The sequence below is a fragment of the Stegostoma tigrinum genome, chromosome 3, assembly GCF_030684315.1.
Source record: "Stegostoma tigrinum isolate sSteTig4 chromosome 3, sSteTig4.hap1, whole genome shotgun sequence".
Classification (NCBI taxonomy): Eukaryota; Metazoa; Chordata; class Chondrichthyes; order Orectolobiformes; family Stegostomatidae; genus Stegostoma; species Stegostoma tigrinum.
This window is the reverse complement of record NC_081356.1, coordinates 29,599,132-29,623,626: the sequence shown is the minus strand read 5'-3', so window position 1 is coordinate 29,623,626 and position 24,495 is coordinate 29,599,132. Positions and strand designations below refer to the sequence as shown.

General features: G+C 41.2%; 1 protein-coding gene and 1 long non-coding RNA gene across 6 annotated transcripts in view; one reads left to right on the top strand and one right to left on the bottom strand.

Annotated features, from left to right (window-relative positions):
* The window catches only part of LOC125451278 (coronin-2A-like), a 164,361-nt gene that overhangs the window by 118,305 nt on the left and 21,561 nt on the right, over positions 1–24,495 (top strand). For 4 of the 5 annotated variants that reach the window (XM_048528236.2, XM_048528233.2, XM_048528234.2 and 1 more), the window contains 7 exons: positions 1,032–1,148; positions 7,130–7,279; positions 8,231–8,410; positions 9,643–9,759; positions 15,895–15,999; positions 17,896–17,992; positions 20,533–20,645. In XM_048528236.2, coding sequence (XP_048384193.1) covers positions 1,032–1,148; positions 7,130–7,279; positions 8,231–8,410; positions 9,643–9,759; positions 15,895–15,999; positions 17,896–17,992; positions 20,533–20,645 — 879 coding nt within the window. The remainder of the gene's footprint in view (positions 1–1,031; positions 1,149–7,129; positions 7,280–8,230; positions 8,411–9,642; positions 9,760–15,894; positions 16,000–17,895; positions 17,993–20,532; positions 20,646–24,495) is intronic. The other variant, XM_048528237.2, reaches the window with a different exon arrangement.
* LOC125451279 (uncharacterized) lies at positions 7,828–19,218 on the bottom strand. Its single transcript, XR_007247259.1, has 3 exons — positions 19,020–19,218; positions 14,709–14,802; positions 7,828–8,355 (listed from the first exon to the last, which is right to left on the bottom strand). It is a non-coding gene; the product is annotated as an uncharacterized LOC125451279 (long non-coding RNA).

The window sequence follows — 24,495 nt, the reverse complement described above, 5'->3', positions numbered from 1 at the left end:
GGGTTTCCCTTTTCCTTCCCTGAGACCGATTCCTGCAGCTAAAGAAGACCTTTACTTGGATTCTGATTTGCTCTACATAATCTTCAGAATTTTCACTCTGAGAAGTCTCTGCCTCTGAAGGCTGGATTCAATAATGGGGGAATTCTATAGGATCAGCACGAGAGGATGTGAGAGGGACAGCGGTCGACTGATTGAGTCTGAACAAAATTCAAGTTACTACAGATCAAAGGCTCCTCTAGTTGCTGTATGACCACGCTCCTGCTTTTGAATCATGAAGCCATGATTTCATGTCCCACTGCAGTGATATGAACACTAAATCTCAGCTGAAGTTCCCAGTGGAGTACTGAGGCAGTGTTGTGTTCTCGCTGATGATGTCTTTTGGAAGAAATGTGAAATGAAGGCCGCATCTTTGGCCTGAGGCAGACATGAAACACAACATAAACTGATAGTCTGAGCATTTTCTCATTACTGCTTGCGGGACATGGCAGCATATACATTGGCTGCCACACTGTAACAGTGACCACACTTTAAGAAGTGATTCATCACCTATAATCTGCTTTGGGATGTTGAGAGATTATGGCAGACACTTTACAAATGCAAATCTTTTGATGTTAATCTGGGGTTGTGTTTACGCTGTAACAACTCATCTTCTGTTAATGTCTGAATGACCCTGATGTAAACATCAGAAATAGATGTGACTTGCCTAATTACTATGTAGTTAACAGGAAGAGAGCTCAACTGTATAATCTACATTCGAGAGGATCTTTCACTGACCCCATATTGAGCTGTGTTTGTTCAGATAAAAACATTTTAGGCTCTCATTTGTGGAAGTTGAGGGCAAATCATTTTACCAATTTAGACTGCTGAGTGCTCTGAAGTTTCCTGTTATGATTCACAACCAATTTATTTCTTCCCATTTGTTCATGTTTCCAGGTGATGATCTATCCTGAATTTGTTAGGGTGGTTTATTGTGTCTCTCTACGGGGTTTTGAATGGCAAATCTTCTAACATTAACATTGTTCTGTTAATAGACAGGAAAAATAGATCCACTTCAACCAAAAGTCTGTGGCCACAGAGGAAATGTACTGGACATCAAATGGAATCCATTTGATGACTACATCATTGCTTCTAGCTCTGAAGATAGCACAGTAAGTCACTAATTCTTCACACTTCCTTTTATTTCTACCTGCCAGGGAAAGATAGCCAATAAAATCAAAAGTGGAGCCATTTTTGTTATTGTTTACTTGGACTCCCAGAAGGCTTTTCAATAAAGTTCCATGTCAAGATCTTACTAAAGTGAAATGTACAGTGAGGTGCAGGATGTTGTATGTATTCTCAAAGGTGTAAAGAAAGGGCAACAAGATTGACGTATAGGATGAAGGAGCTGAGAGGGAGAATGACAGCAGGAATGCTGTACTGGCTCTGATCATTGAGATAACTTCTCCAGGCTCTATACCTGCCAAGCTTATTTGCTTAAATCCAGATCCGTGCTTTTGTTACATCTAGACCTGACAATTCTAATGGCTTCGGGCCAACCTACCAGCCCTTATAAATTTCAATGCACAAAATTCCCTCTGTACCCATCAAATCCGATTCATCCATCATCCCTAAGCACATCAATCTCTGCTGGCTCCTATTCTGCAAGTGGCTCACTTTAAAATGCACAATCTTGTTTCTAAATACGTTTATGGCCTTCCGTCCCCATCTGTCTCTGTAACCCGCTCCAGTCTTGGGGAAGTAATGTTTAATGAATCTGATTAAAGCTTTCTGAGCTGTAATTGACAGAGTGGATAAACAGTGGATCAAGTCTATTTGTGCGTCTAAACAGCATTTGAAAAGCTGCTTAAAAAAGGTTGTACAAAAGTCGGGCTTATGGAAATAGGATATTAGCACAGATTGAGGAAAACGACAGTAACAAATGGGTCATGTTCAGCTTGGTATGCAAATAGTGGGCTACCACAAGGATCAGTGCTTGAACCTTGGCTATTTCTAATTACCAACTCAGCCAAGGAGATAAACGTACAATGTTCAACTCTTCTGACAGCCCATAGCTAAATAGGAAAGTGTACTTTGAGGAAATGCTGCAAAGGGGCAGATACAGTGAATGTTATTATGACCAGACCCGGGAAAGGTTTCCCTAATTTGTCATAGTTCTAAAACTCAGGATATTCCAAGTTACTAAGCTCTAAGGAGAGAAGAAATGTGATATGTCTCTCCATTTTTATTTTGTTATCCTTTTGTGGTAGCAGCAAGGTCCATTTGAAAAGGATATCTTCACTTGTGGATACCTTTGTCCCAGAACAAAGGAATTTATGTTTTAAAGCAAACCCATTTGACCAGGCTTCCTTGAGTCCTGAGGAAGGGTCATCGGACCTGAAACGTTAACTCCGTTTTGTCCTCCACAGATGCTGCCAGACCTGCTGAGCTTTTCCAGCAACTTTGTTATGGTTCCTTGAGTTAATATCAGGCGGCATTTGTTAGTTAACAACAGAAGAAGAAATAACACACGTGCACAGATTAGGACTAAGAAGTGAGCCCCCAAAAAAACAAAAAGAAGAATCGGCCTCAGAATCATTCATGAAGGGTAGCTGGAATGTCATTGTAACTGTTACAATTGTTAGTACTGGTGTTAGAAAGGGGAGGTCAAACCCCTTTGATAATTAAATCGAAACACAAGCCCCCATCTGTTATGGTATGAGTAGAGGACTCTTTCTAATAATTAAACACGAAACACTCTCTGAGAATCTTGCCTCACCTCATCTAATCTATTAAACTGTTATGGAGAAGGGGGTGGGTAAATGAAAGTAAATCCCTGATGTTCACTTATGAGTAACAAGTAACAGATTTAAATAAATAAATTAACAGTGAACAAAATAAAGCACTACTGACAAACTGAAGAAACTCCCCCCCCCCCCCCGACTCCTAACTATTGCCTAACTAAACAAGATTCTACTGATATGCTATTCCAGTAAACACAAGTCCCACTTATGTAACCCGAGTTGGAAGGAAAAATGAATTAAAACTTAGTCTGTAAAAGTCTGCACAGATGTGTCCCCAAATGATTTGCTTTCTCTACCATCTCTCTGGTCATAAATGCCTTTCTTCTGTTGTTCTCACGTAATAAATGCCTTCCTTTCGCTGATCCTATTATTAGGAATGTTTCCTCTGTGAGGACTCTTAGCTAGAAGTGCCGTGGTGGTACCTTTAATGGATATATGATGCTTTCTTAGAGAGCTTAGCGATTTCTTGTCAGAGTCTCTCAGATAGCAGTTCACACTCGCCCTCATTTTCAATAAGCCTCTCCTTATATACCTTGGAACATATACCAATTTTCTTATAATTGCATCAGTCCAAGGTTTTCAAAACCATCAGACTTAAATTCAATTAGCATTTTATCGCTAAGTGCTTGGTTTAAATTAATTGGATGATTCCAGCTCATTCCCAAAACATCAAAACAAGCCTAAGGTTTGCAGTCACACAGCCAATTAACACATGTTTCAATTTTTTAGAACTGTCTGTAATCTGCAGCTGATTACAGACCCGTTTTCTGTATAAATCTCTAAATTTAGAAGTGCACTTTGTCTCTTAAGAGACCACACAGTAGCTTTTTTTTAATAAACAAATTCTAGCTTCCTGCCTTCTAATTCATGAATACTCTACACAAGTTTATAATACTGATAATATTAATATTGGTTGTTGAACAGTTGATTTTTGTGATTTGTAGTTTTGCAGTTTTTGAAATTCTTTTCTGCTCTTTCTTTGACAGTACTTAGGCTTTTTCTGCTCAGCGAGATGAAGTATTTTTCCTTGCCTTGTATGCAGTGCAGGGGTATTTAATAGCTATGTCAAGCTGTGACCATCTCAGCACACCCTTTAATACACTAGGACATCAGGCCACTACCACTCAAAGGGCATGACCACACAGAGACCAGATTTGAAGCATGCTTTTAACTCTTTCTTGGTGTATTCCTAGAAGGATAAAATTAAAGACATGTCAGTAGGAATGGTGTCTTACTAAGAGAGAGGTAAATAGTCAGCCTTTTAGTATGTGTCCCTTTTTAATTTTTGTGTTTGGCATTTCCTTGACCCTATCCAGGTGTGAAATTCTAGAGTTCCTCCTCAAACAATCAGTGAATTTGCATCTGCATTCATTTTGGCTCCATTATTTCTCTTTTTAAAAAATATATCCATGTTAAAAGTTTGATAGGTCCATGGGTGCTTCTGAGATTATGATCCATGCTCATGACAATATGTAAGAAAGTGGCATTTTGAATTTAACATGCAGCTATCCACTTTGGTGGGAAAACAGACTAGCCAATTAGAGGTAACAGGCTGGGAAATGTGTTCAGAGGTGTTTCGAATGTCCTTGAATGTGAATCACTGAGGTCACCATTAGAAGATGGGCAGTTGGTCTGTTCACCTTTATTATGAAGGAATTTGTATGTAAGAGTGAAAAAACGTACTGCAATTATAAACAATCTTGGTGAGGCCACACCTGAAGTACTGTGTACAGTTTTGTTCGTCTTGCCTAAAGATTAACCTATATACCTTGAGGCTCATAAGGGCTCTCTGATTCATGGGATAAGGAGATTGTGCTCTGAGAGGAGACTTTGAGTAGTTAAGCCCATATTCTGTGGAGGTTAGAAGAATGAAACATAATCTCACTGAAGTACTTTTAAGTGATTTGACAGGGTAGATCTGGCAGGATGTTCCATCGGTTGGGATGTGGAGTGAGGGGTCTTGTTTCAGAATAATGGGTTAGACAGAGATAGAGAGAAGTCTTTTCACTTAGAGTACTGTGAAGCTTTGACACTGTCCGCCCCAGAGAGCTGTGAATGCTCATTCATTCAGTATATTCAATACAGAGATTGATACTTTTATTGGTAGATATTTTCTGATCAGCTTGTTTTTAGCAATGTTATTACACACAGCTGGAGATGGTGGGACCAGAACCCAAGCCTCCTGGTTCAGAAGTGAAGACATTACCACTACACCTCAACAACCTCTAGATTATTTGAGTTGGGAATATGGGGATCAAGTGGGCAAGTGTGATTGTGGTTGAAGACCAACCACGATGTTAAATGGCAAACTCGATTAAATGATTTCTTCCTGCTTCCCTATGTTGTACTTGTACCCTCGGATCTCTGCATTCCTCCAATTCTAGCCTCTTGTGCATCCCCAGTTTTCATTGCTCCACCAATGTTTATTAATAAAATACCCATTGACTTCCTTTAATTGGCTTTAATTAGGCCATTAATCAAGTCACATGAATTCCATCCCCTGGGGAAAGTGTATGTGCTGGCAAGTGTTCTTGTGGAGCATTGGTGGACCAGCTTCAAATCCCACTTGCTCCAGAAATGTGCAATAACATCTCTGATTAGGTTGATTAGAAAAAAAAAATCTATCAAGTTTCTATGCTTCAAAGGTGCAACCTTCAGGAAGATCTTTTTCAAATGTGGGCTGGAACCTCTTCCATCCTGTCACTTCAGAAGTGACCAGCATATGGGATGGAATGAGATCTGACAGACCAGGCCTATTATTTAAGCTCCTGCCTGCCTCCAATCCCTAAAGTGGTGGGCCTGGAGTCCTACCCTTCCATTCCACTGCTCTGTCTCTGGCCTCCAAAATCTGGAACGAGGCAGCTCATGAAATTTGACAATTTATTGAATAATATAATCTGCAAACAATTAAATTCTACTTTACCCAATCCTGGGCACTATTTACCCTTTACTAATCTGTGGTAGTTGGCCTTTATTTTTCCCTGTTTCTCCAAGACAGAATATATTTTGTAACTGCATATGGGCAGACGAAAATTGTAATTGTTACTTAATAAAGCATAATGGCCAGAATTCAATCTCTGACTGAGTCTTTGTGTCAGGGATAGTAAATGTATACTTCACTGCCATGATTTGCAGTAGCGAAGGAACTAATAGATTAAGAAGGAAGTGTAAACTAGAATGAGTGAATTTAATGTCAAATCAGATGCATGAAAACAGGACGAATGAAAATTCTTAAAAGAAACAATTAACAGGTGACAGAACATGTCTCTGTACTTGCAAAAATAGGTTTTCAGTGCCGCAGAGGTTGTTTGAGAGCAATTAACACTAACACTATGAAAAGTGTTAAAAATGTACTCGAGAGAGTGTACAATGCTCAAGTTTCTGTAATAGTTTATATCTACCACTCAAATACATGCCATGTCATTGGCTGTATGAAGCTACAACAAGGTGGCAAAACTTGTATGGTGACTTGAGAAATGATACAACAGCCTGATGCCTAAAGTTACTGCACTTTGTACACAAATGACAGCAAGCATCAGTGGTCTCTCTCTAACTATGACCATTAGTAGTTCATTGGCTAGCTGGTCGAGTAATCCAGAGGTCCCCAGTTTGGGCAATGCGGTGGCTCAGTGATTAGCACTGCTACCTCACAGCACCAGGGACCCAGGTTCAGTTCCATCCTTGGATGACTGTGTGGAGCTTGCATGTTCTCCCCGTATCTGCATGGGTTTTCTCTGATAGTCTGGCTTCTTCCCACAGTCCAAAGATGTGTTGGTTAGGTGGATGGCTGTGCTAAATTGCCCATATCGTCCAGGGATGTGCAGGCTGGGTGGGTTAGCCAAGGGAAATGCAGGGCTAACAGGATAGGCTAGGAGGTGTGGGTCTGGGTGGGATGCTCTTTGGATGGTCGGTGTGGGCTCGATGGGCCGAATGGCTTGATTCCACAGGGATTCTATGAAAACTCTGGGGACACCAACTCATATCCTACTGTGCGAGCTGGAGGAAATTAAATTCACTTGTTAACATAATGAAACGTTAATGTTTAAAGATCCAACCGGTTCACTAATGTGCCTTCTTTTTCCCTTGCCCCAGTCTGGCCCACATGTGACTCCGGACCAATAGCAATGTGATGGATTCTTAATTGCCCTCTGAAATGGCCTGGCATGTCCCTCTTTTCAAGAGTGATTAGAAATGTCAACAAATGCTGGTCTTGCCAGCGACCCTTTCGTCCTTTCTTTTAAATCTGCGACACAGTTGGGTTAACCAGAAAACCCTTGAAGGATGAGTTTTCCTTTTTTTTACAACTTTTTAATAGAATTCCTTTCAATTTTTTTTTCTCTTCTGGACAGGTTAAAATATGGGAAATTCCTAAATGTGGAGTCTTAAAAAACATAATTAACTCAAAGCAGGAACTTCGGGCTCACTCCAGGCGAGTTGGCCTCATCGAGTGGCATCCAACAGCCAAGGATATTCTGTTCAGTGCTGGTTATGATTACAGGGTAAGTAAACCATTTCCCCAAAGACCAAATTCAGGAAGATATTTCCAGGTTTTCATCTGGGCTGTAATTCACAAACTGGAAATGTAAAACTAATCCCTTTAAAAATTGTAAATGAAGTTTTATGTATGATAATTATCTGGCAATCACACTGTAATCATGTTGCTGGAAGATACCAATAAATGTCTGCGCTGTGTTGTCATTGTTATCACATCCTCCTTATTCCTGGTAGTTCAGTGTTTAGCCTCTCCCAACCATCTCTGTCGACATCTAAATCTGTTGATCGTATTTTCTTAAATTTTTATTTTGTTTTTGGTGGCTGTCATTTGGACCGGCAAATGACCTCTTTCAGTTTAATGGAATGATCTAAAGTATGTTAGCTGTTAAATGGGAGACTTGGAGGGCAGACTGCAGACCTGCTGGCCTTTATTGTCCATCATTTACAAACGTTCATACTTTCGATGAGATTTTTCCTCCTCAAAAAAGAAATTCTGCCAGTTACCAGTCTCTGTTAGACTGAAATGAAGACGAGACCAAAGTTTTACTGATTCACACACATATTTTATGTTCTGTTTTTATTTTTTTTGTTGTCTGGGAGCCAGACTCTTGATAATTTAGACATTTCAAACTTAACTCGGTTATTCCTTGTACTTATTAATCTGTCTGTCTCTGTCTCTCCCTTGTTTCAGGGAATGTGTACTATGTTTTCTGGATTGGACTGTAAGAGGGAGAATTTGTGTGATGAAAACAGTACCCATATAGTTTCCCGGTCTGACTCTGCCAGTGCGTTCTCAAGATCAAGGAACTAGTGTAGCCATGTGCATGAATGACCATTTTTCTTTCCTGCAAATATACTACTAATGTATTTGAACTCTCTTGTTAACACTCAATAGAAGGACATTCAATAGAAAGTGTGATGGTTGTTAAATACATTTCTTATCTCTGTTGTTGCAGGTTATGATTTGGAACCTGAATTCGGGAGAGCAAGTGATTCATAATCCAGTGAAAATCTTGGACTGCCACAAAGATGTTGTTCTCGCCATGTCTTTCAACACAAATGGCAGTCGCATAGTGACCTCCTGCAAAGACAAGAAGATGCGTATCATTGATAGTCACACAGGAAAGGTTTTACAGGTAAACACAGAGAAAACAAGAACGCTTGTGATGAGGAATTGTTCTAACTAGCTTATCAATTAGAAGAAAAGGTAGCACCTCTCACATACTTAAGATGTCACAAGACACCAAATCATATTTCGAAATGTGCTCACATTTTTGTAAAGGCTGGAATGCAGTAGCTAATTTGCACCCTGCAAGTTCTCTCAAATAGTGATGTGATACTTTCATCAAGGTCCAGCAGTTCACCTACAGGTTTTGCCACATAGATTACCACCACCAGTGGCCTCATCAGATTTCAAATAAAATGAATAAAATCTCTGTAGTTTTTAGATGTTGATCCTTAATGCAGCACAGTCCAAAAGATTAGTATTTTCATTCTCAGAGATTTCAAGGCAATCTGTCAAGGTGCTGCAGTAATCCCCATAATTCATATGAACTTTATTTTCCAGTCCCTCCACAACCTTGCCTCTCCTTCCTCTTCACTCTCTCCCCACCCCGAGCCCCTCAAAATCTACGTATCCTCCTCCAGCCTGATGACCCTCCGAGATTTCCAAACTTCCCCTATTCTGGCCTCCTGCCCGTCCCCATTTTCATCACTGCATCATTGGTGACTATAACTTGAGTTGCCTGAGCCCTAACCTCTGGAATTCTCACTCCTCCTCGCTACCTGTCTTGCTTTCTTAAGACAGTCCACGAAACCTAGCTCTCTGACCAAACTTGCAGTCAGCTGTCCCAACATCACCTCAAGTGGCTTGGTGTCAGAATGCTCTTCGCTAGTTGCTCCTAAAAAGTGCTGGGGGTGGGGAGTGTGTATTTTGTTCTGTTTAAGAGCCAAAATTGGAAAAACAGTGAGATTTTAGGTCACCATAGAGAAACTTGAGATTGCAGGCGTATGGACAGACAACGTCATGAGGATTTTGGAAACAAAAATGGGTTTCAAACCCATTCTGTACAATATTATGAACAGTATTAGGAATTGGAGCTGAAATAGATCATTTAGCTTTTACCGGCTCTGCCACACATCACAATCTTGGCAGTTTTTGCAACAACTATCTTACTTGCTTCTTTAAACATTGAAAGAGTGATATCTGTCTGCACATCAAACTTGCTTTGCTCTACATATTTTATCCAGTCATTAAGATGTGAGTGACTCAGTGTGAAGTGCTGATAGTTTAGTGCACCTTTTATCATTTCTGAGTTCAAGTCTGGCTCTTGCTGTCTTCACCAGGTGGTATACTTATACTTTGCAGGAATCCAATTCCAAGTCCCACAAGACCAATAAAGTTCTGTACCTTGGCAATTTGAAGATGGTGATATCCACTGGCTATTCCAAATGGAATAATCGACAAATTACCCTCTGGGACGAGGTAAATAAAGTTGGATGCTAGCTTACAAATACCAAACATGTTAAAAGCCTTGTGGGGAAATCTTTTACAATTATAGTATGGCTACAGCACAGACGGAAGCCATTCAGCTCCTCATATCCATACCGACTGTCTGCAAGGGTGACCCAACTAGCCCCAATTCCATGCCCTTTCTTCATAACTTGCAAATTCTCTTCAGACATTCATCTAATTCGCTTTTCAAAGTCATAACCGAACATGCCCCTACCACACAATCTCAGGTTGTGCATTCTGGATCCTACCCATTTGTTACTTAATAAAAGCTTTTCATTGTGTTGCCAAGCACCCTATTGCTGTATCTGCTGGTTCTTGACTTATACCAATGGCAGTAGCTTTTCTCTGTCTATTCTGTACAGAGTGATTCCGAATTCCTGTATCAAATCTCTCAATTTCTCAACTAAGCTCCACAGCTCCCACAACTGCAATATGTTTATGTAACTAAAGTTCTTTAACCCTGCAACCTTCTTGTAAACCTTTTTTCCACTTTCTTTTATTGCCCACCTCTAGTTGCCCTTGAGAAGGTGGTGGTGGCTTACTGCCCTTTTGAACTATTGCAGTCCATGTTTTGGCATGCATTCAGTATTGGCTATCAATGTAGTGTCTTCTGGTACATTTCCCTCTGTGCCCGCATGACAGTTATCTGATCCCACTTAACAAGAAAGGTGTGTAAATCTTCCAAAATGCTACTAAACAATTCCATGGATTGATAATTAACTTAAACCAACAATTAACATGATGGGGAAACTTATGTAAAAGAATACATAACCAATTAAAAGTTTGCTTAAATTTGGTCTTTCGCATTACCTTAATTAAATGTTTTAAAGCACATTAATCTCAGCCAATGAAATAGAAATAAATATTGCCACATTGCATCTTTTTCTACTAAGTAAAAGTTTGGGGAACAGCTAATCAGTTAATTTGTCAGGTTTGAATTTAAGTGAAAGTTTTGCATTACTGTATTCTCCATGATCATGCCAATTAGGTCCATCTGCCAACCAATTAGTACCCTTTTTCTCACGCAGTATAAATCGTTGATCCCATTCAGTTTTGGTACTCTTGTGATTGAGTCCTGAAGATTGCAGGATAGAAGAGCTTTGACAGTATGCAACATTTTTTTAAGAATACTCAAATGGATTAACTTCTGCATGCTTAAAGATTTATTAGCTCTTTAAAAAAAAGTTTCACATCCAAGCTACTTTACTGAATATCCAATGTTATGTTAGCAAAAACAACAGCCAGATGTTGCACAGTTAAGATTCCACAAACCCTGAATGTGATTGACTTTCAGCTAATTTATTTTTTGTCATGTTTGTGAAATTGGCAGCAGAAAAGTTTTGATCATCTCTTGTATAAGTGCCCTTGACCTCTGATTTATTTGAACCAGCAGGTGGGCACCACAGGTTAACATGTCTTGACTAAAATACAACACCTCTGACGGAGGAAAAAATAGTCAATCTTAAATGAGAGAAATTTGCAAAATAGTTTCCTCTTCTCAGCCAGTCAGATTGCATTCAGCACCATGTTCCATCTTGTATAATAATTTTCAAGAAGATAATTTGTAGGATGTGGACATCACTGATGCTTTACTGTCCCTGTTAAATGAACCATTGCAGTCAGTCTGGTGTACAAAACACCCACAGTGCTACTAGGGACAGACTTCCAGGATTTTGCCTCTGTGACAGTGAAGGAGCGGTGATGTAATTCCAAGGCAGGATGATAAGTAGCTTGGAGAGGAACTTACGGATGGTGGTATTCTGTGCATCTGCTGCCCTTGTCCTTTTAAGTGGTGTAGGTCATGGGTTTGAAAGTACTGCCAAAGAAGGCTTGACAAATTGATGCACTCATTCGTGAGCCTGAACAATCAGGATGCAGACAAACCCTCAAACAATGTCTTATTTTCATCTTGGCAGCTCCAGAACGTAGTGACTTGAAGCATGTCTGATTATTATGAATAATCATTAGAGTACTTAAATATTCCAATAGCTTTCATGCTGTTAAAAATGGAGGAATCTTGGTGTTAAATTGTGACCATCGTTTTCTAAGGATTTTAGCCTTGAAATTCCACGCCTGAACTATTTTTCTGGTATTGAAATTGCAGCAATAATGTGAGAATTATCAGATGTTCCTCTTTTCAATGCTGGCTAAAGGAATATCAGGAAGCAAGGAGACCACCTGCACTGGGATTTGTTTATAACTCAGGGTTCACTGGCAGGGTGACCATTTATTGTCCCTCCCTGATGCTTTTGAGAAGCTAATAGTAGGCTGTCTTCCTGACCTACTGCGGCTCAGTATAGTGTTCACTCATGAGGGCAGAGTGGACCTCAGTTTAACCTATTAACTAAAATGAAAGAAGGCAAAAGAATAAGGTACTTCTATAGAAGAGCCTGCTGGAATAAATTGTAGGCAATAAACCTATGTTTTCCAGATTTACTCATGGTGTCACTGACTGTATGTCAGAAATATAGATGGGGCAATGCTGCCCTCTTTAGGCTGCACTGTAAACATCTCAATTCCTTTCTTTATCACAAACAAGTTTCTGGTGGAAAATTCCACCCCCTACATTTTTTTAATCTTCCTTTAAAAGAAAATCTTAATTCATCTTGATATCCTTTCATGTGGATTGTTTCTGTCAGTCAATTTACCTTGTCTTATTTTCCATTTTTCTGGTTCGTAATTTCTTTTTTTCCTGTGACCTCTACCACCTAGAAGGTCAAGGGCAGCAGATATATTGGAATACCACCATCTGCAAGTGGCCCTTCAAGCCACTCACCATCTCAGTAAGCCTTTTTTATGGGAAGTTTTCATAACTGCATAGACTCATACAGCGTAGAAAAGGCCCTTCAGCCCATCGAGTCAGCACCAACGTTAATACTACTAAAGGTGCACTAATCCCAATTTCCTGCTCTTGTCCCATAATCTTGAATGTTATGATGTTTGAAGTACTCATCCAAATATTTTTGAAGGTTGTAAGGTTTCCAGCCTCCACTGCCTTCCCAGGCAGTACATTCCAGATTCCCAATAGCCACTGAATGAAAAAGTGCTTTTTTTCCCTAAATCCTCTCTGAAGGTCCTATCCCTTACCCTAAACTGTGCGTCATCTCATGATTTACCCCTCAATCAAGGGGAACAGCTGCTGTCTATTCACCCTGTCCATCCCCCTCAATCTTGTACATCTCAATCATGTTTCCCACCACCCCCCACCAAATCCCAGCCTTCTCTGCGCTAAAGAAAACAATCCAAGCCTATCTAGTCTCTCCTTTTGGTTCAATTTCTCCAATCCAGGCAACACCCTGGTGAACCTCCCCTGTAATCCCTCTATAGTGTTATCACATCCTTCCTGTGGTAAGGTGACCAGAACCGCACACGGTATTCCAGTTGTCGCCTGTTCAACTCTTGGTTCAACTCCAACATTACCTCTTCGCTCATACTCTATGCCGCAACTAATGAAAGCAAATGTACCGTATGCCACCTTAACTATCTTTTTCACATGCTGTGCCAACTTCAGGGATCTGTGAATAACTACTCTAAGATCCGTCTCTTCTCTAAGCTATCCAGTGTGTTGCCATTCATTGCATACTCTGCATCCTGCTGCTCCTTCCAAAGTGCACCACCTCAAACTTCTGTCAGTGGTTTTGCTATTTAATACTGATTTAATACAATCTGTCACTGGTCTGCTCATCTGACCAACCCATCTATATTTTCCTGTAACCTACAATCGTCTTCTTTGTTATTAAGCAGTCTACCAATCTTGCTGTCATCTGCAAATTTGTTTAAAATTCCCTCCTCCCCCACATTTTCATCTATAGCATTTATGTATATAATAAATAATAAGAGTCCCCCTACTGGTCTTTGTGGTACACTGCTGGACATCTTCGTCAGTTATCCTTTTTACCTTCGTAATTGTTTTTATTAAGTTCAGTGTTTTTCTTTATGATTGGAGTGTGTCACTATCAAGCTTAGCATGGAATTCAATAGCATGATCTCTTTCTCGTTGGAACTTTTGCTAAGAAATTATTAATTCACTCAACTTCATAACACAGCATTATCTTTAGCTGATTCCACAACATTATGCTCCAGAAAACTGATATAAAACCATTCTACCAATTCATCTTCTAAATTACTTATGCTAAATTGAATGGCCTACTTTATTTAAGGATAAAATTAATATATCTTCAGAACTACCGTAATGCAGTTGTTACCAGTTCCAATAATTTCTTGTTTATTGGTCTGCCCAACGGTATAACTCCTGTTAAGGTCCATAAACTGCTCATACCATTGTCTGCCTGACTCTTTCTGTTTGTGTGGAAATTGCCAATAGTTTCTAGTTCATGATCTTTTGAGGCCAGATCCTTTTCCACAAATTACTTTTTATTTTGTCTTTTTCTAATGGGGCTACCTCTCTGTTTTGTCATTTTGTCTGCTTTTCTGAAATGGATGTTGCGAGGAACATTTATTTTCCAACCTTGAAATCACCTTGTAACCGTGTCTCTGTGATGGTAATTAGTTCAAATAATTTACCTCCATTTCTTTTCCTTTATTTTACCAGGTAGGAAAGGGACATTACTGGCAAGGACAGAATTTGTTGCCCTCAAATGATTAATTCCCCTCAAATGACTAAATGACATGATTTAGCTAACCAGAGGGTAGTTAAGAATCAGCCACACTGCTGAGACTGTAGGGTCACACGTAGGCCAGTATAGGCAAGGGTAGCAGACTCCCTCCGCTAAAGGAAATTAGTGAATCAGATGAGTTTTTACAAGAAATCAGGATAGCTGTCATGGACACCAATACTGAGAGTATGTTTACGTTCCAGATTTTTATTAATTGATCATCATTGATTATAGAACCAGGAGAGCAGTAACTGTGTAAGGAGATCAGAATAAGAAGCGCAAAAGTTTCAAATTGGGACGTACCAGGCATTATACAAATACAGCAGGACAAACAAGGCTGGCAATTTTCAGTTCAATGCATCAACATTAGGGAACAATTGGAAATCATTCTGGTGGCCTGGAAAAATACAACAGATTATATATTCAATTGCCACAACTGAAATTTCTGAATTTAACTTCAGTTAGGTTGAATTTTTAAAAAATCATAAAAGCAAGTGACTATAAAGCTATCGGATTGCCAATAGATTCACTGTTCCTTGGTTTCACCGGACACCTGCCACTCTAATCCAATTTGTCTGCTATCTAACTTCAGGCCCACAACAATGTGACTAACTCTCAGCCATCCTCTGGAATGATCAATCAAGCCATTCAATCATATCAAACCACAACAAATAAAATAAATAAAACTTATCTGACCTAGACATTATATTTAAATCAAAAATCGGCAAACCCTGCAAAGTCTATAACTGCATAACAAGTTGAATGAAGTTGCACCACTTACTATGTTTCAGTCCAAGAAATGTCCTCTTCACCACAACTTTTGTGGTCTGCTGTTCAACCACTAATATAAAATTGGGCAATTTTCATTAGTTCCTCATGTTTTTTTATAGCAACAATTTAGTTTAAAAAATAACTATTCTGTGGCAATATGCCTCAAGTACACTGAGGTAACTTGTTAAAAAATACTGGAGATCTTTCCACTAAAAGTGACATGGGCAGCAAAGACTTTCTTTCACGTGTTCACTTTCAATTTCTTCATGCACATTACTTCAGTGAGTCTTGTAGGATTAGTCCGACATGACTAATGTGGGTTTTTTGTTTGGTTACTGAAGTAAAACCAACAGGTCTGTGATATGCAGGAATATATGCCACAGTATTTATTGCCCGGTGAAAATAAATTCCTGGTCAATGGTAATACCAGGCTCTTGATGGTAAGGGATTCAGCCGTAATAGTATCCTTTTGAAAGGGATCCATGGGAACTTAAGAATCTGACACAGCCTTGTTTTACGTCTCCTCTGACAGATGCACCGCAGAAAGTGCAGTATTCCTTCAGCATCGCAACTGGGCTTTTCAGCCTCAATGTTTGAGTCCTGGATGGTGTTACCAGCTGACAACCATAAACACAATAACCTACTTTTGAAGTGATTGAATCAGCGGACATTTTCTCCCCTTAGCATTAATAAGCACTCTTTCTTATTAATAATTTAGGACGACCTATCTGTGCCTTTGCGAGAGGAGGATCTGGACGGGTCCTTGGGAGTGCTTTTTCCATTCTATGACCCTGACACATACATGCTGTACTTGGCAGGAAAGGTAAGATCTCTGGCCTCACATTATAGATGAGCTTTCAGGTGTAACAGTGTGGAGCTGGAGGAGCAGGAAAGTTGATGTTTCGGGTCAGGAGCCTTCTTCAGAAAAATGTTTTCAGGTATGTTCTTGCCACGTCACTGCAGGGCAGTTTTATTAACTGGTAAGTAAACAGGTGGCATGGACTCTTATCCCATTGAAATGGAGATAATGGGACTTCTGGAATGTGCAAATGGCCATCTCCTCCAAATTATTAACTTGGCCATAAAGACAATAATGATCCCATACTATTGTTATGTTAAGTGTGAAAGTGAACTCCACGCAGAATGACAACAACCTGTTTGCTTCCACTGTAAATGCTCATCTTCAAATAATCCATTTCACCTTGGTCAGGTTTTTAATGAAGACTGCTAATTGCCCTGAGTTTAATGAGCAAACACTGGCGGTAAGGTTGAAGCCAATGACAATAAAAATCAAGAGAGGCGCTCAATCTCAAAACTGGCATTTGTTTTATTTTTGAATAAGGGCATTAAGGTTATGACTATTAAGGTGAGTAAGTGGGGTTAGGGTACAGATCAGCCATGATCTAAATGATTGGGGGTGGAGCAGCCTCAAGGGGCTGAATGGTCGCCTTATACTCTAGTACTGCACCGTTGCTAATGGGGATGGGCTGATGCGATATTGCACCATTTACTGCATGGCTCTGGGTCAAAATAGATCCACCAACTGAATTTTGAAGTTAAGATTATTTCTAGATTGTTCACTCCCTTCTCGTTCCTCCTTCATCTTTCCTCTTAGATGGTTTGCAACTAATATACATTTTAGAGCATCTATATATTTTGGCTGCCAGTGACGTTGTCTGTTTGAATCATGATGAATGAGAGAAGAATTGATGACTGATTTGCTGTAACCTGTGTGATAGCTAATTAAACATTGCAAAGTGTCTTAGTAATTTTCTCAGAATAGGCAGCAGAGTTAGATCCATTAGATTGTGTGGCATGGTCTCAATGGTAGCCTCGGTGTAAAAGGTGGTTATGTAAGAACACAGGGAGAAGAGGAGGAAGGTCATACAGGCCTTCGAGCCTTTTCGCTGCGCAGCAAAACATAGTTATATAGTTATTTTGTGACCAAACCCACCTTTGCCCCAGATCACTTAGTTTTTTTTTGTCAGCATTATTCCATCCTGAGGTCAAAATCAACAATTGACCCAACATTTACTGGCCTGTTGTGGCAGAGAGTTCCAAATCGCCACCATTTTGTGTGGAGAAATCTTTCCTCTGTTCACTGCGACAACTGTGAGATGCACATATTCCCAGAGTGAAGACTGGTTTATTTCCAGAATTGTTTATTTCTCTCTCGCTTCCGATCCTGTGCTGTCCTTTTAAATTCCACCCCCCGCAAGCCTGTTTTGTCCAATTCTATTCTACTGCTTTACTCCCTATATCCTTTAAATGTACGGAAGTAATGGGTAGCAGGAGACTTGCTTGTCTATCAACTCTGTGTCACACCATTCCCACCTCTGAAACAAGTTTCTTCAAACCTCTTTCTACCCTCCCAGCCTGATCTCACCTGGAAAAGCAGATGGGGCCAGGATTTGGAGTGTTCTTGGTTTAATTTTATTAAAATATGTAAGACAGCACTTCTGACAGAGTGGAGCTGGATGATCTGCTCGATCTAGGTTTGAACCCACACCTACTGACCTGTCAACAAGAGTAGTAACTCTGTGCAAGACCTGACCCTTTGACCTGATGCATTTGTACGTCATAGTTTAAGGGAGCAATTATTCTAACACCATCCTTGTCTGTCTGAGATTACAGTCTGTTAGAGAACACTTTCTATATTCAAAGTTGCAACAGTGACCCTACCCCACTGTTGCCTATTTTCATTCTTGTATATTTCTAGGGTGAAGGAAACATCAGATACTACGAATTGAGCTCAGAGAAACCTTATCTACATTTCTTGATGGATTTTCGCTCTTCATTACCTCAGAAAGGAATGGGTACGTATGTTTGGCCTGAGAGAATTTATTTAAAGTGGGAAAAATGTTATTTTTGATTTAAAAAGAATCAGAAATCAGCAGCATTTATGTCTGAGGTGTAGTTACCAATGTCTGGTGAGTGGACAGCGCTGATAATTGGCTAGTTAGGAAACATTGCTTCCATTGCTGGACAGATAAAGACCTGAGGGTCATAGGTTCAATATAATTGGCCAAAGAAGAAGTGAATGAGGAGAAACATTTTAATGCAGTGAGTGTTTAGGATCTTCAGTGGGTTGGAGGTTGATTCACTCAAATCATTTAGGGAGGGAATTGGATTAATACTGGGGAAGGCAAACTTTCCAGGGCCAAGGAAGGGATAAGGTCAGGAGATGGCAGTAGGCAGTTGTTCCTTTGGTGAACCAGCATAGACAGAATGGACTAAATGGCCTCATTCTGTGATGTAATCATTCCATGATTGTGGAGACATTACTACAGTTCCTGTTAGTAACATTTGAAGAGATAGATTGCCCTTCAGTCTGTTTCTTTTTGTGTAAGCACTTGTTGAGGATATTAAGGTGAAACAGTAAAGGAGGCGGTCATTTGGAAAAAAACAGCCCGTCAGCCCTTTGACCTATCCAAACCCCTTTCTGAAGCACAAATGCGATAAAGGATCCTTCTCATCCACCACCACACACAACCCTCCCTCAGCACCAGAAATACTCTCAGACCTCTCAACCCACACATTCTCTCTCTCACACACACACACACACACACACACACACACACACACACACACACACACACACACACACACACACACACACACACACACACTTCAAGACACACGCCTACCCTACCCTCCCTCACCATGACCATCACATACGTACATACACAGCCCATACGCACCAATGCGCACAAACACACAGACCCTGTATAGACAAACCACACAAAGGCTCTCGCTCTCACACACACACATACATACACACCCAATACCACCACCACCGAGCACACATCACACATGCAAACCATAAAGATACATGCCACTTACAGACACATGTCACTGCTGCAAAAAGCACATCCCCAGCTCCTCCAATCTCTTCAAGTAACTGCAGTCCCTCATCCCAGATGCTACTTTGATATGTTCCCTCTATACATTCGCCAGGCCTGAGCAATCTGCAGATACATGGATCAGTCATGGGCCCTGGTTGGACTTTAGCTGTTGTCTGAATGGCCTCCTATCACACTGGACTTTATCACACAATGACCTCGAATGATAGGAAATTCCAGTGTTTAAGCACAAACAATTTTGTTTTTTTCAGAAATGAATCCGTTGTGTGTGCGTGGCACAGTCAAAACAAAGATAATCTGTGGCCTGAATAGGTTGATATTTTAGAAAGTACACGTTTTCTTATAGAGAATGGTGTCATTCCTCTATGATTGTAATTCCACCCTGCCCCTTATAATGCTGCCTTTCTCCTCCACCTTGCCAAAAGTGCTCATTGTTCCTGTTAAATTACCAATAATGAGGCTGGAGTTTAAAATTTGTTCGCAAATTGAAAAGAGAAATTAAAAAGATTTCGCTAAACGAGTCCAAACTTCGAGGGCTTTTTTTCCTTCCTTCTAATTCCTTTGTAGCAAAACAGAAAACGTACCTAAATCTCCAACATGCTTTCCTTCTATTTTGCCTTTAACACAATAAAACGTCCTGTTGAACTTTGCGTGAGTGCTAACAAGCTAAAATTTGACTTTGATCTTGACGGGGAGATAGTAGAACAGGTGACCAAGAGGTTGTTCAAAGAGGTCAGTTGTAAGGAGCGTCTTAACAAAGCAAAGAGAGCTGGAGAAGTGAACAGGTTGAGGGAGGGTATAAGTGAGGTTAGGATCCAGGCAGCAAATGGAATCAGTGAAGGTCGAAGCCGGAGTTGATCTTGGAGGGATGTCAGGCTGAAGTTTGCTGTGTTTCCAACCAGGGAACACTGAAGGTCAGCAATTACAGCGGTCAGGGCCAAACCAGGGCTTGGTGTGAGTTGTATACAGTGCCTTGGAGTTTGAGTTTATGGAAGGTTTAAAATGGGAAGCCATCTCAGATGATCTTTGAAACAGTCCGATTAGTTGTAAAAGAGTCAAAATGAGAATTTCAGAAATAAGTCAGTGGAAACTGGTGCAGACACAAGTAATTTGATGTGATTACAGCATTGTGTTGTTATTTTATGTCTGATTTATGCACAGTTATGTGCATCTGAGTGTGGACCAAGTTTTATTCACTGCAGTTTAAAATTCTTCAGCTCCAGCTTCCCGCTGTTTTACTTTGCTGAGTTCATACGCAGTCTCAACCAATCAAACATAATGAGTCTCATTAGCAAACAGATCCTGCTAATCAAACCCAGAACCATTGACCACCACACAGTGAATGGAACTGAGCAACATGCCAGCCAACTACTTATTGGCAGAGTATAACCAATTCTCCATCCTCTTTGGATAGAGAGGGACTGGCAACAGAAGGCTACAGAATTGGATGTGAAAGTACTGAGTATAATTTTTACATTAATTTTAATTTACAGGTGTAATGCCAAAGAGGGGCCTGGATGTCTCGATTTGTGAAGTCTTCAGGTTCTACAAATTGGTGACAACGAAGAGCCTTATTGAGCCCGTCTCAATGATTGTACCTCGACGGGTAGGAGAAGCATAGAATTACAGAGAATTTTACAGCATGCAAACAGGCCATTCAGCCCAACTGATTGGTGCTGGTCTTTATACCGCTCTGAGTCTCTGCCACTCCTATGAGCGTATCCTTCTCTCTTTCTTTCTTCCAATTGCTCAAACGTGCTTTGCAGGAATGTTATCAAGTACTGAGCGCTGTAAAGTGATATTAGGCCAGGTGATTAAAAGAGGGGCCTGGACTTTGAGGTATGGCAATCACCCTGAGATTACTATTCCACTCATTTATTTACATTTAAGAAGGAGTTCCATAATTCTGTTTAGAAATTCTGATCTGGATTCCTTCATAGATGCAAAGCCATACTTTAGAACTGATAGGTACCTCACTGTGCAGGATATTTGTTCATAGCAGTCAGTTGCTGTATTCTGTGATTGAAGGATCCAGAATCACAGACAGCCACTTTGACAGCCCTTGTGGAAAGGTAAGTTTGTGAGGTCAGTGTAAGGGTAGGGTGCCAGGACACAAGTGGCAAAGGAGTCAAGTAAGTGTTTAGGGTAGTTCAGAGTCAGCTCGACATAGCTGGTTAAAGTGGTGCTGAGTCCTAGGACTCGATGTTGAGTGGGGTTGTGTGGCTTTGGCCGTTTGATTTTAGTGGAGGGAGGAGTCCCTGAACCAGCAGTGGGGCATGTTGGATCTCAGGGGTGGTGGTGGGTTAGGGTCTAGGATTTGTAAGGGGTCTGGGGGAAGTGTAGTGGAGGAGGATAAGTTGGTGGGTCAGTTTAATTGCTACTCAGGAATTAGACCCGCTATTTAACTTTTTCCCTGAGTACCTACTTAACTGCAGTGCAGCCCTCTGAACGTTTGGAGGGTTTCAGGCAGAAGAGAATTGCCCAGCGGAGTTGTCAATTTGAGTCATGGAAACAGACCCTTTGGTCCAACTCGTCCATGCTGACCAGGTTCCCTAAACCAAACTATTCCCATTTACCTCAGGTTGGCCCATATCGCTCTAAATCGTTCCCACATGTGTACCTGCTCAAATGCCTTTTAAATGTACCCACCCCTATCACTTCCTCTGGCAGCTCATTCCCCACACGCACCACTGTCTGCCTGAAAATGTTGATCCTCAGGTCTTCTTTTACAATTCTTGCCTCTCTCACCTTCAACCTATATCTTCTAGTTTTGGACTCCCCTACCCTAGGGAAAGACCTTGGCTATTCACCTTATCAATGCCCCTCATGATTTTATAAACTTGAGTAAGATCACCCCTCAGCCTTTTGTGTTCCAGCAAAAACCTCCCAGCCTATGCAGCCTCTTCTTATAGCTCAAACCCTCCAATCCCTGTAACATCCTTGTAAATCTTTTTTGTAGCATTTCCAGTTTAATAGCATCCTTTTTTATAGCAGGGAAACCAGAATTGTACACAGTATTCCAAAAGAGACCTCACCCACGTCTTGTACAGCTGTAACATGATGCTCCCAAGTCCTATAGCCAATGCTCTGAACTTTTCTTGGGTAAATATTATGCTTGACTGAGAGAACCCTGTGCCCTGAGGAGAGGTCAGTTTTCTTGGAGAGGTCCAGATCCGATGGGGGCAGGGGGTGGGGGCGCGTGTTTTTGTTGTGGGTGGGGATGTCATTGGAGTGTTCATTTACCACAGAACAACTGCATTAGGGATTACCCAGGGCCCCAACAAACAGTCCCAGTCTGTGCAGCTCCAACAACTGTCTGGCTATCGAAATGTCAGGGCTGACTCTCCACCTGTGTCCAAATCGATGTCTGATGCAGGTTCATCACAGAGATGTTATTGTTTTGACTGGTTTTCCGCCTCTCCCAGGAGGTAATGTTAGGCAGTTCACAATGGGGTGAAGAATGATGAGTGTCAAGATGTTTAGTTGCACCAAGACTTCCACCTGATACTATGTTTGTGTGGTTTCTCAGAACTTTTGTTTCAGTCTTTTCAAACTATACCTCCCGTAGCTCACTTCATCCGCAGTTAGGCTGTGCTCAGCCGTTTCTCAGCTCTGAGTTAGAACTCTGTCTTACCAATGTGCAGAGACCTCATCAGAACTGAGACTTTCTATAATCAATACATCATCAGATTGGCACCGTCAACAGAAATAGTGCCAGGGCTGGTCTCTCTAGGCAGTGGTTCTGAAATTCCCTATGTTCAGATATTGGGGCTGGGCTGACAGATTTCCTCTATGATTGAAAGACCTGTCAAAGTGTACTCCCTCAGGTCTAAAGGCAGCCGTGTTAATTGCATGCAGGCTGTACTTCACTAAGTTACCCCAGACCTGGATGAGGAAACGGGCAGAAATGTAGCAACTTAATTAATGATTTGTTCAGATAGTGGCATATTGGAAATAGCACTGGGCTGGTAATTCAAAGGCCCAAGCTAATGCTCCAGAGTCAGTGGTTCAAGTCCCGTTTTAGCAGCTTGATCTGTTCTTTACCTAAATGTAAGACTAACTTAAGTAGCTGTGACCACAAAACTATGATCAGTCGCTATGAAAAAAATCTCATTTGTTCATGTCCCTTAAAGGAGGGGAATGTGTCCCTGCTCACCCTCACCTCCTGCACATTGTCCAAACCAGCCAATATCCCATTCTCATCAATTCCCTCCCACTCAATCCCACCCCCCCATAGAATAGAACAGTGCATCTCAGAAGGAGGTTGTTTAGCCTATTCAGACTGTCCCTATTTTTTCCAAGAAGTCAATCCTACTACCTTCACCCACCCCCAATCCAAACTCCACCAATGCTTTCCCTCTTTTCTCTCCCTTGTATTTATCATTTTTCTCTTTACCATTAACTTGAATCTGTCAACACCACAATATGTGAGTGCTTTCCATATCCTAACCACAGTTTGTATGTAAGATTTTCTCCTCATGTTACCCCTGGTTCTTTTACCGAGCAACTTACAAAGTCAAGACAATAAAGTGTGAAGCTGGATGAACACAGCAGGCCAAGCAGCATCTCAGGAGCACAAAAGCTGACGTTTCGGGCCTAGACCCTTCATCAGGGAGGGGGATGGGGTGCGGGTTCTGGAATAAATAGGGAGGGAGGGGGAAGCGGACCGAAGATGGAGAGAAAAGAAGGTAGGTGGAGAGGAGAGTTTAGGTGGGGTCGCAATAAACAACTGCACCTCCCAGTCGTGAACCATTTCAACTCCCCCTCCCATTCTTTAGATGACATGTCCATCCTGGGCCTCCTGCAGGGCCACAATGATGCCACTCGAAGGTTGCAGGAACAGCAACTCATTCCGCTTGGGAACCCTGCAGCCCAATGGTATCAATGTGGACTTCACCAGCTTCAAAATCTCCCCTTCCCACACCACATCCCAAAACCAGCCTAGCTCATCCCCTGCCCCCACTGCATCCCAAAACCAGCCCAGCCTGTCTCTGCCTCCCTAACCTGTTCTTCCTCTCACCCATCCCTTCCTCCCACCTCAAGCCACACCTCCATTTCCTACCTACTAACCTCATCCCACCTCCTTGACCTGTCTGTCTTCCCTGGACTGACCTATCCCCTCCCTAACTCCCCACCTATACTCTCCTCTCCACCTATCTTCTTTTCTCTCCATCTTTGGTCCGCCTCCCGCTCTCTCCCTATTTATTCCAGTTCCCTCTCCCCATCCCCCTCTCTGATGAAGGGTCTAGGCCCGAAACGTCAGCTTTTGTGCTCCTGAGATGCTGCTTGGCCTGCTGTGTTCATCCAGCTCCACACTTTGTTATCTTGGATTCTCCAGCATCTGCAGTTCCCATTATCTCTGATACAACTTACAAAGTCAAACCTGGGCCACCTGATCCTTCAGCTATTGAAAACTGCTTCTATTTATTCTATCACAGAGCTCAAGAACAACGGTA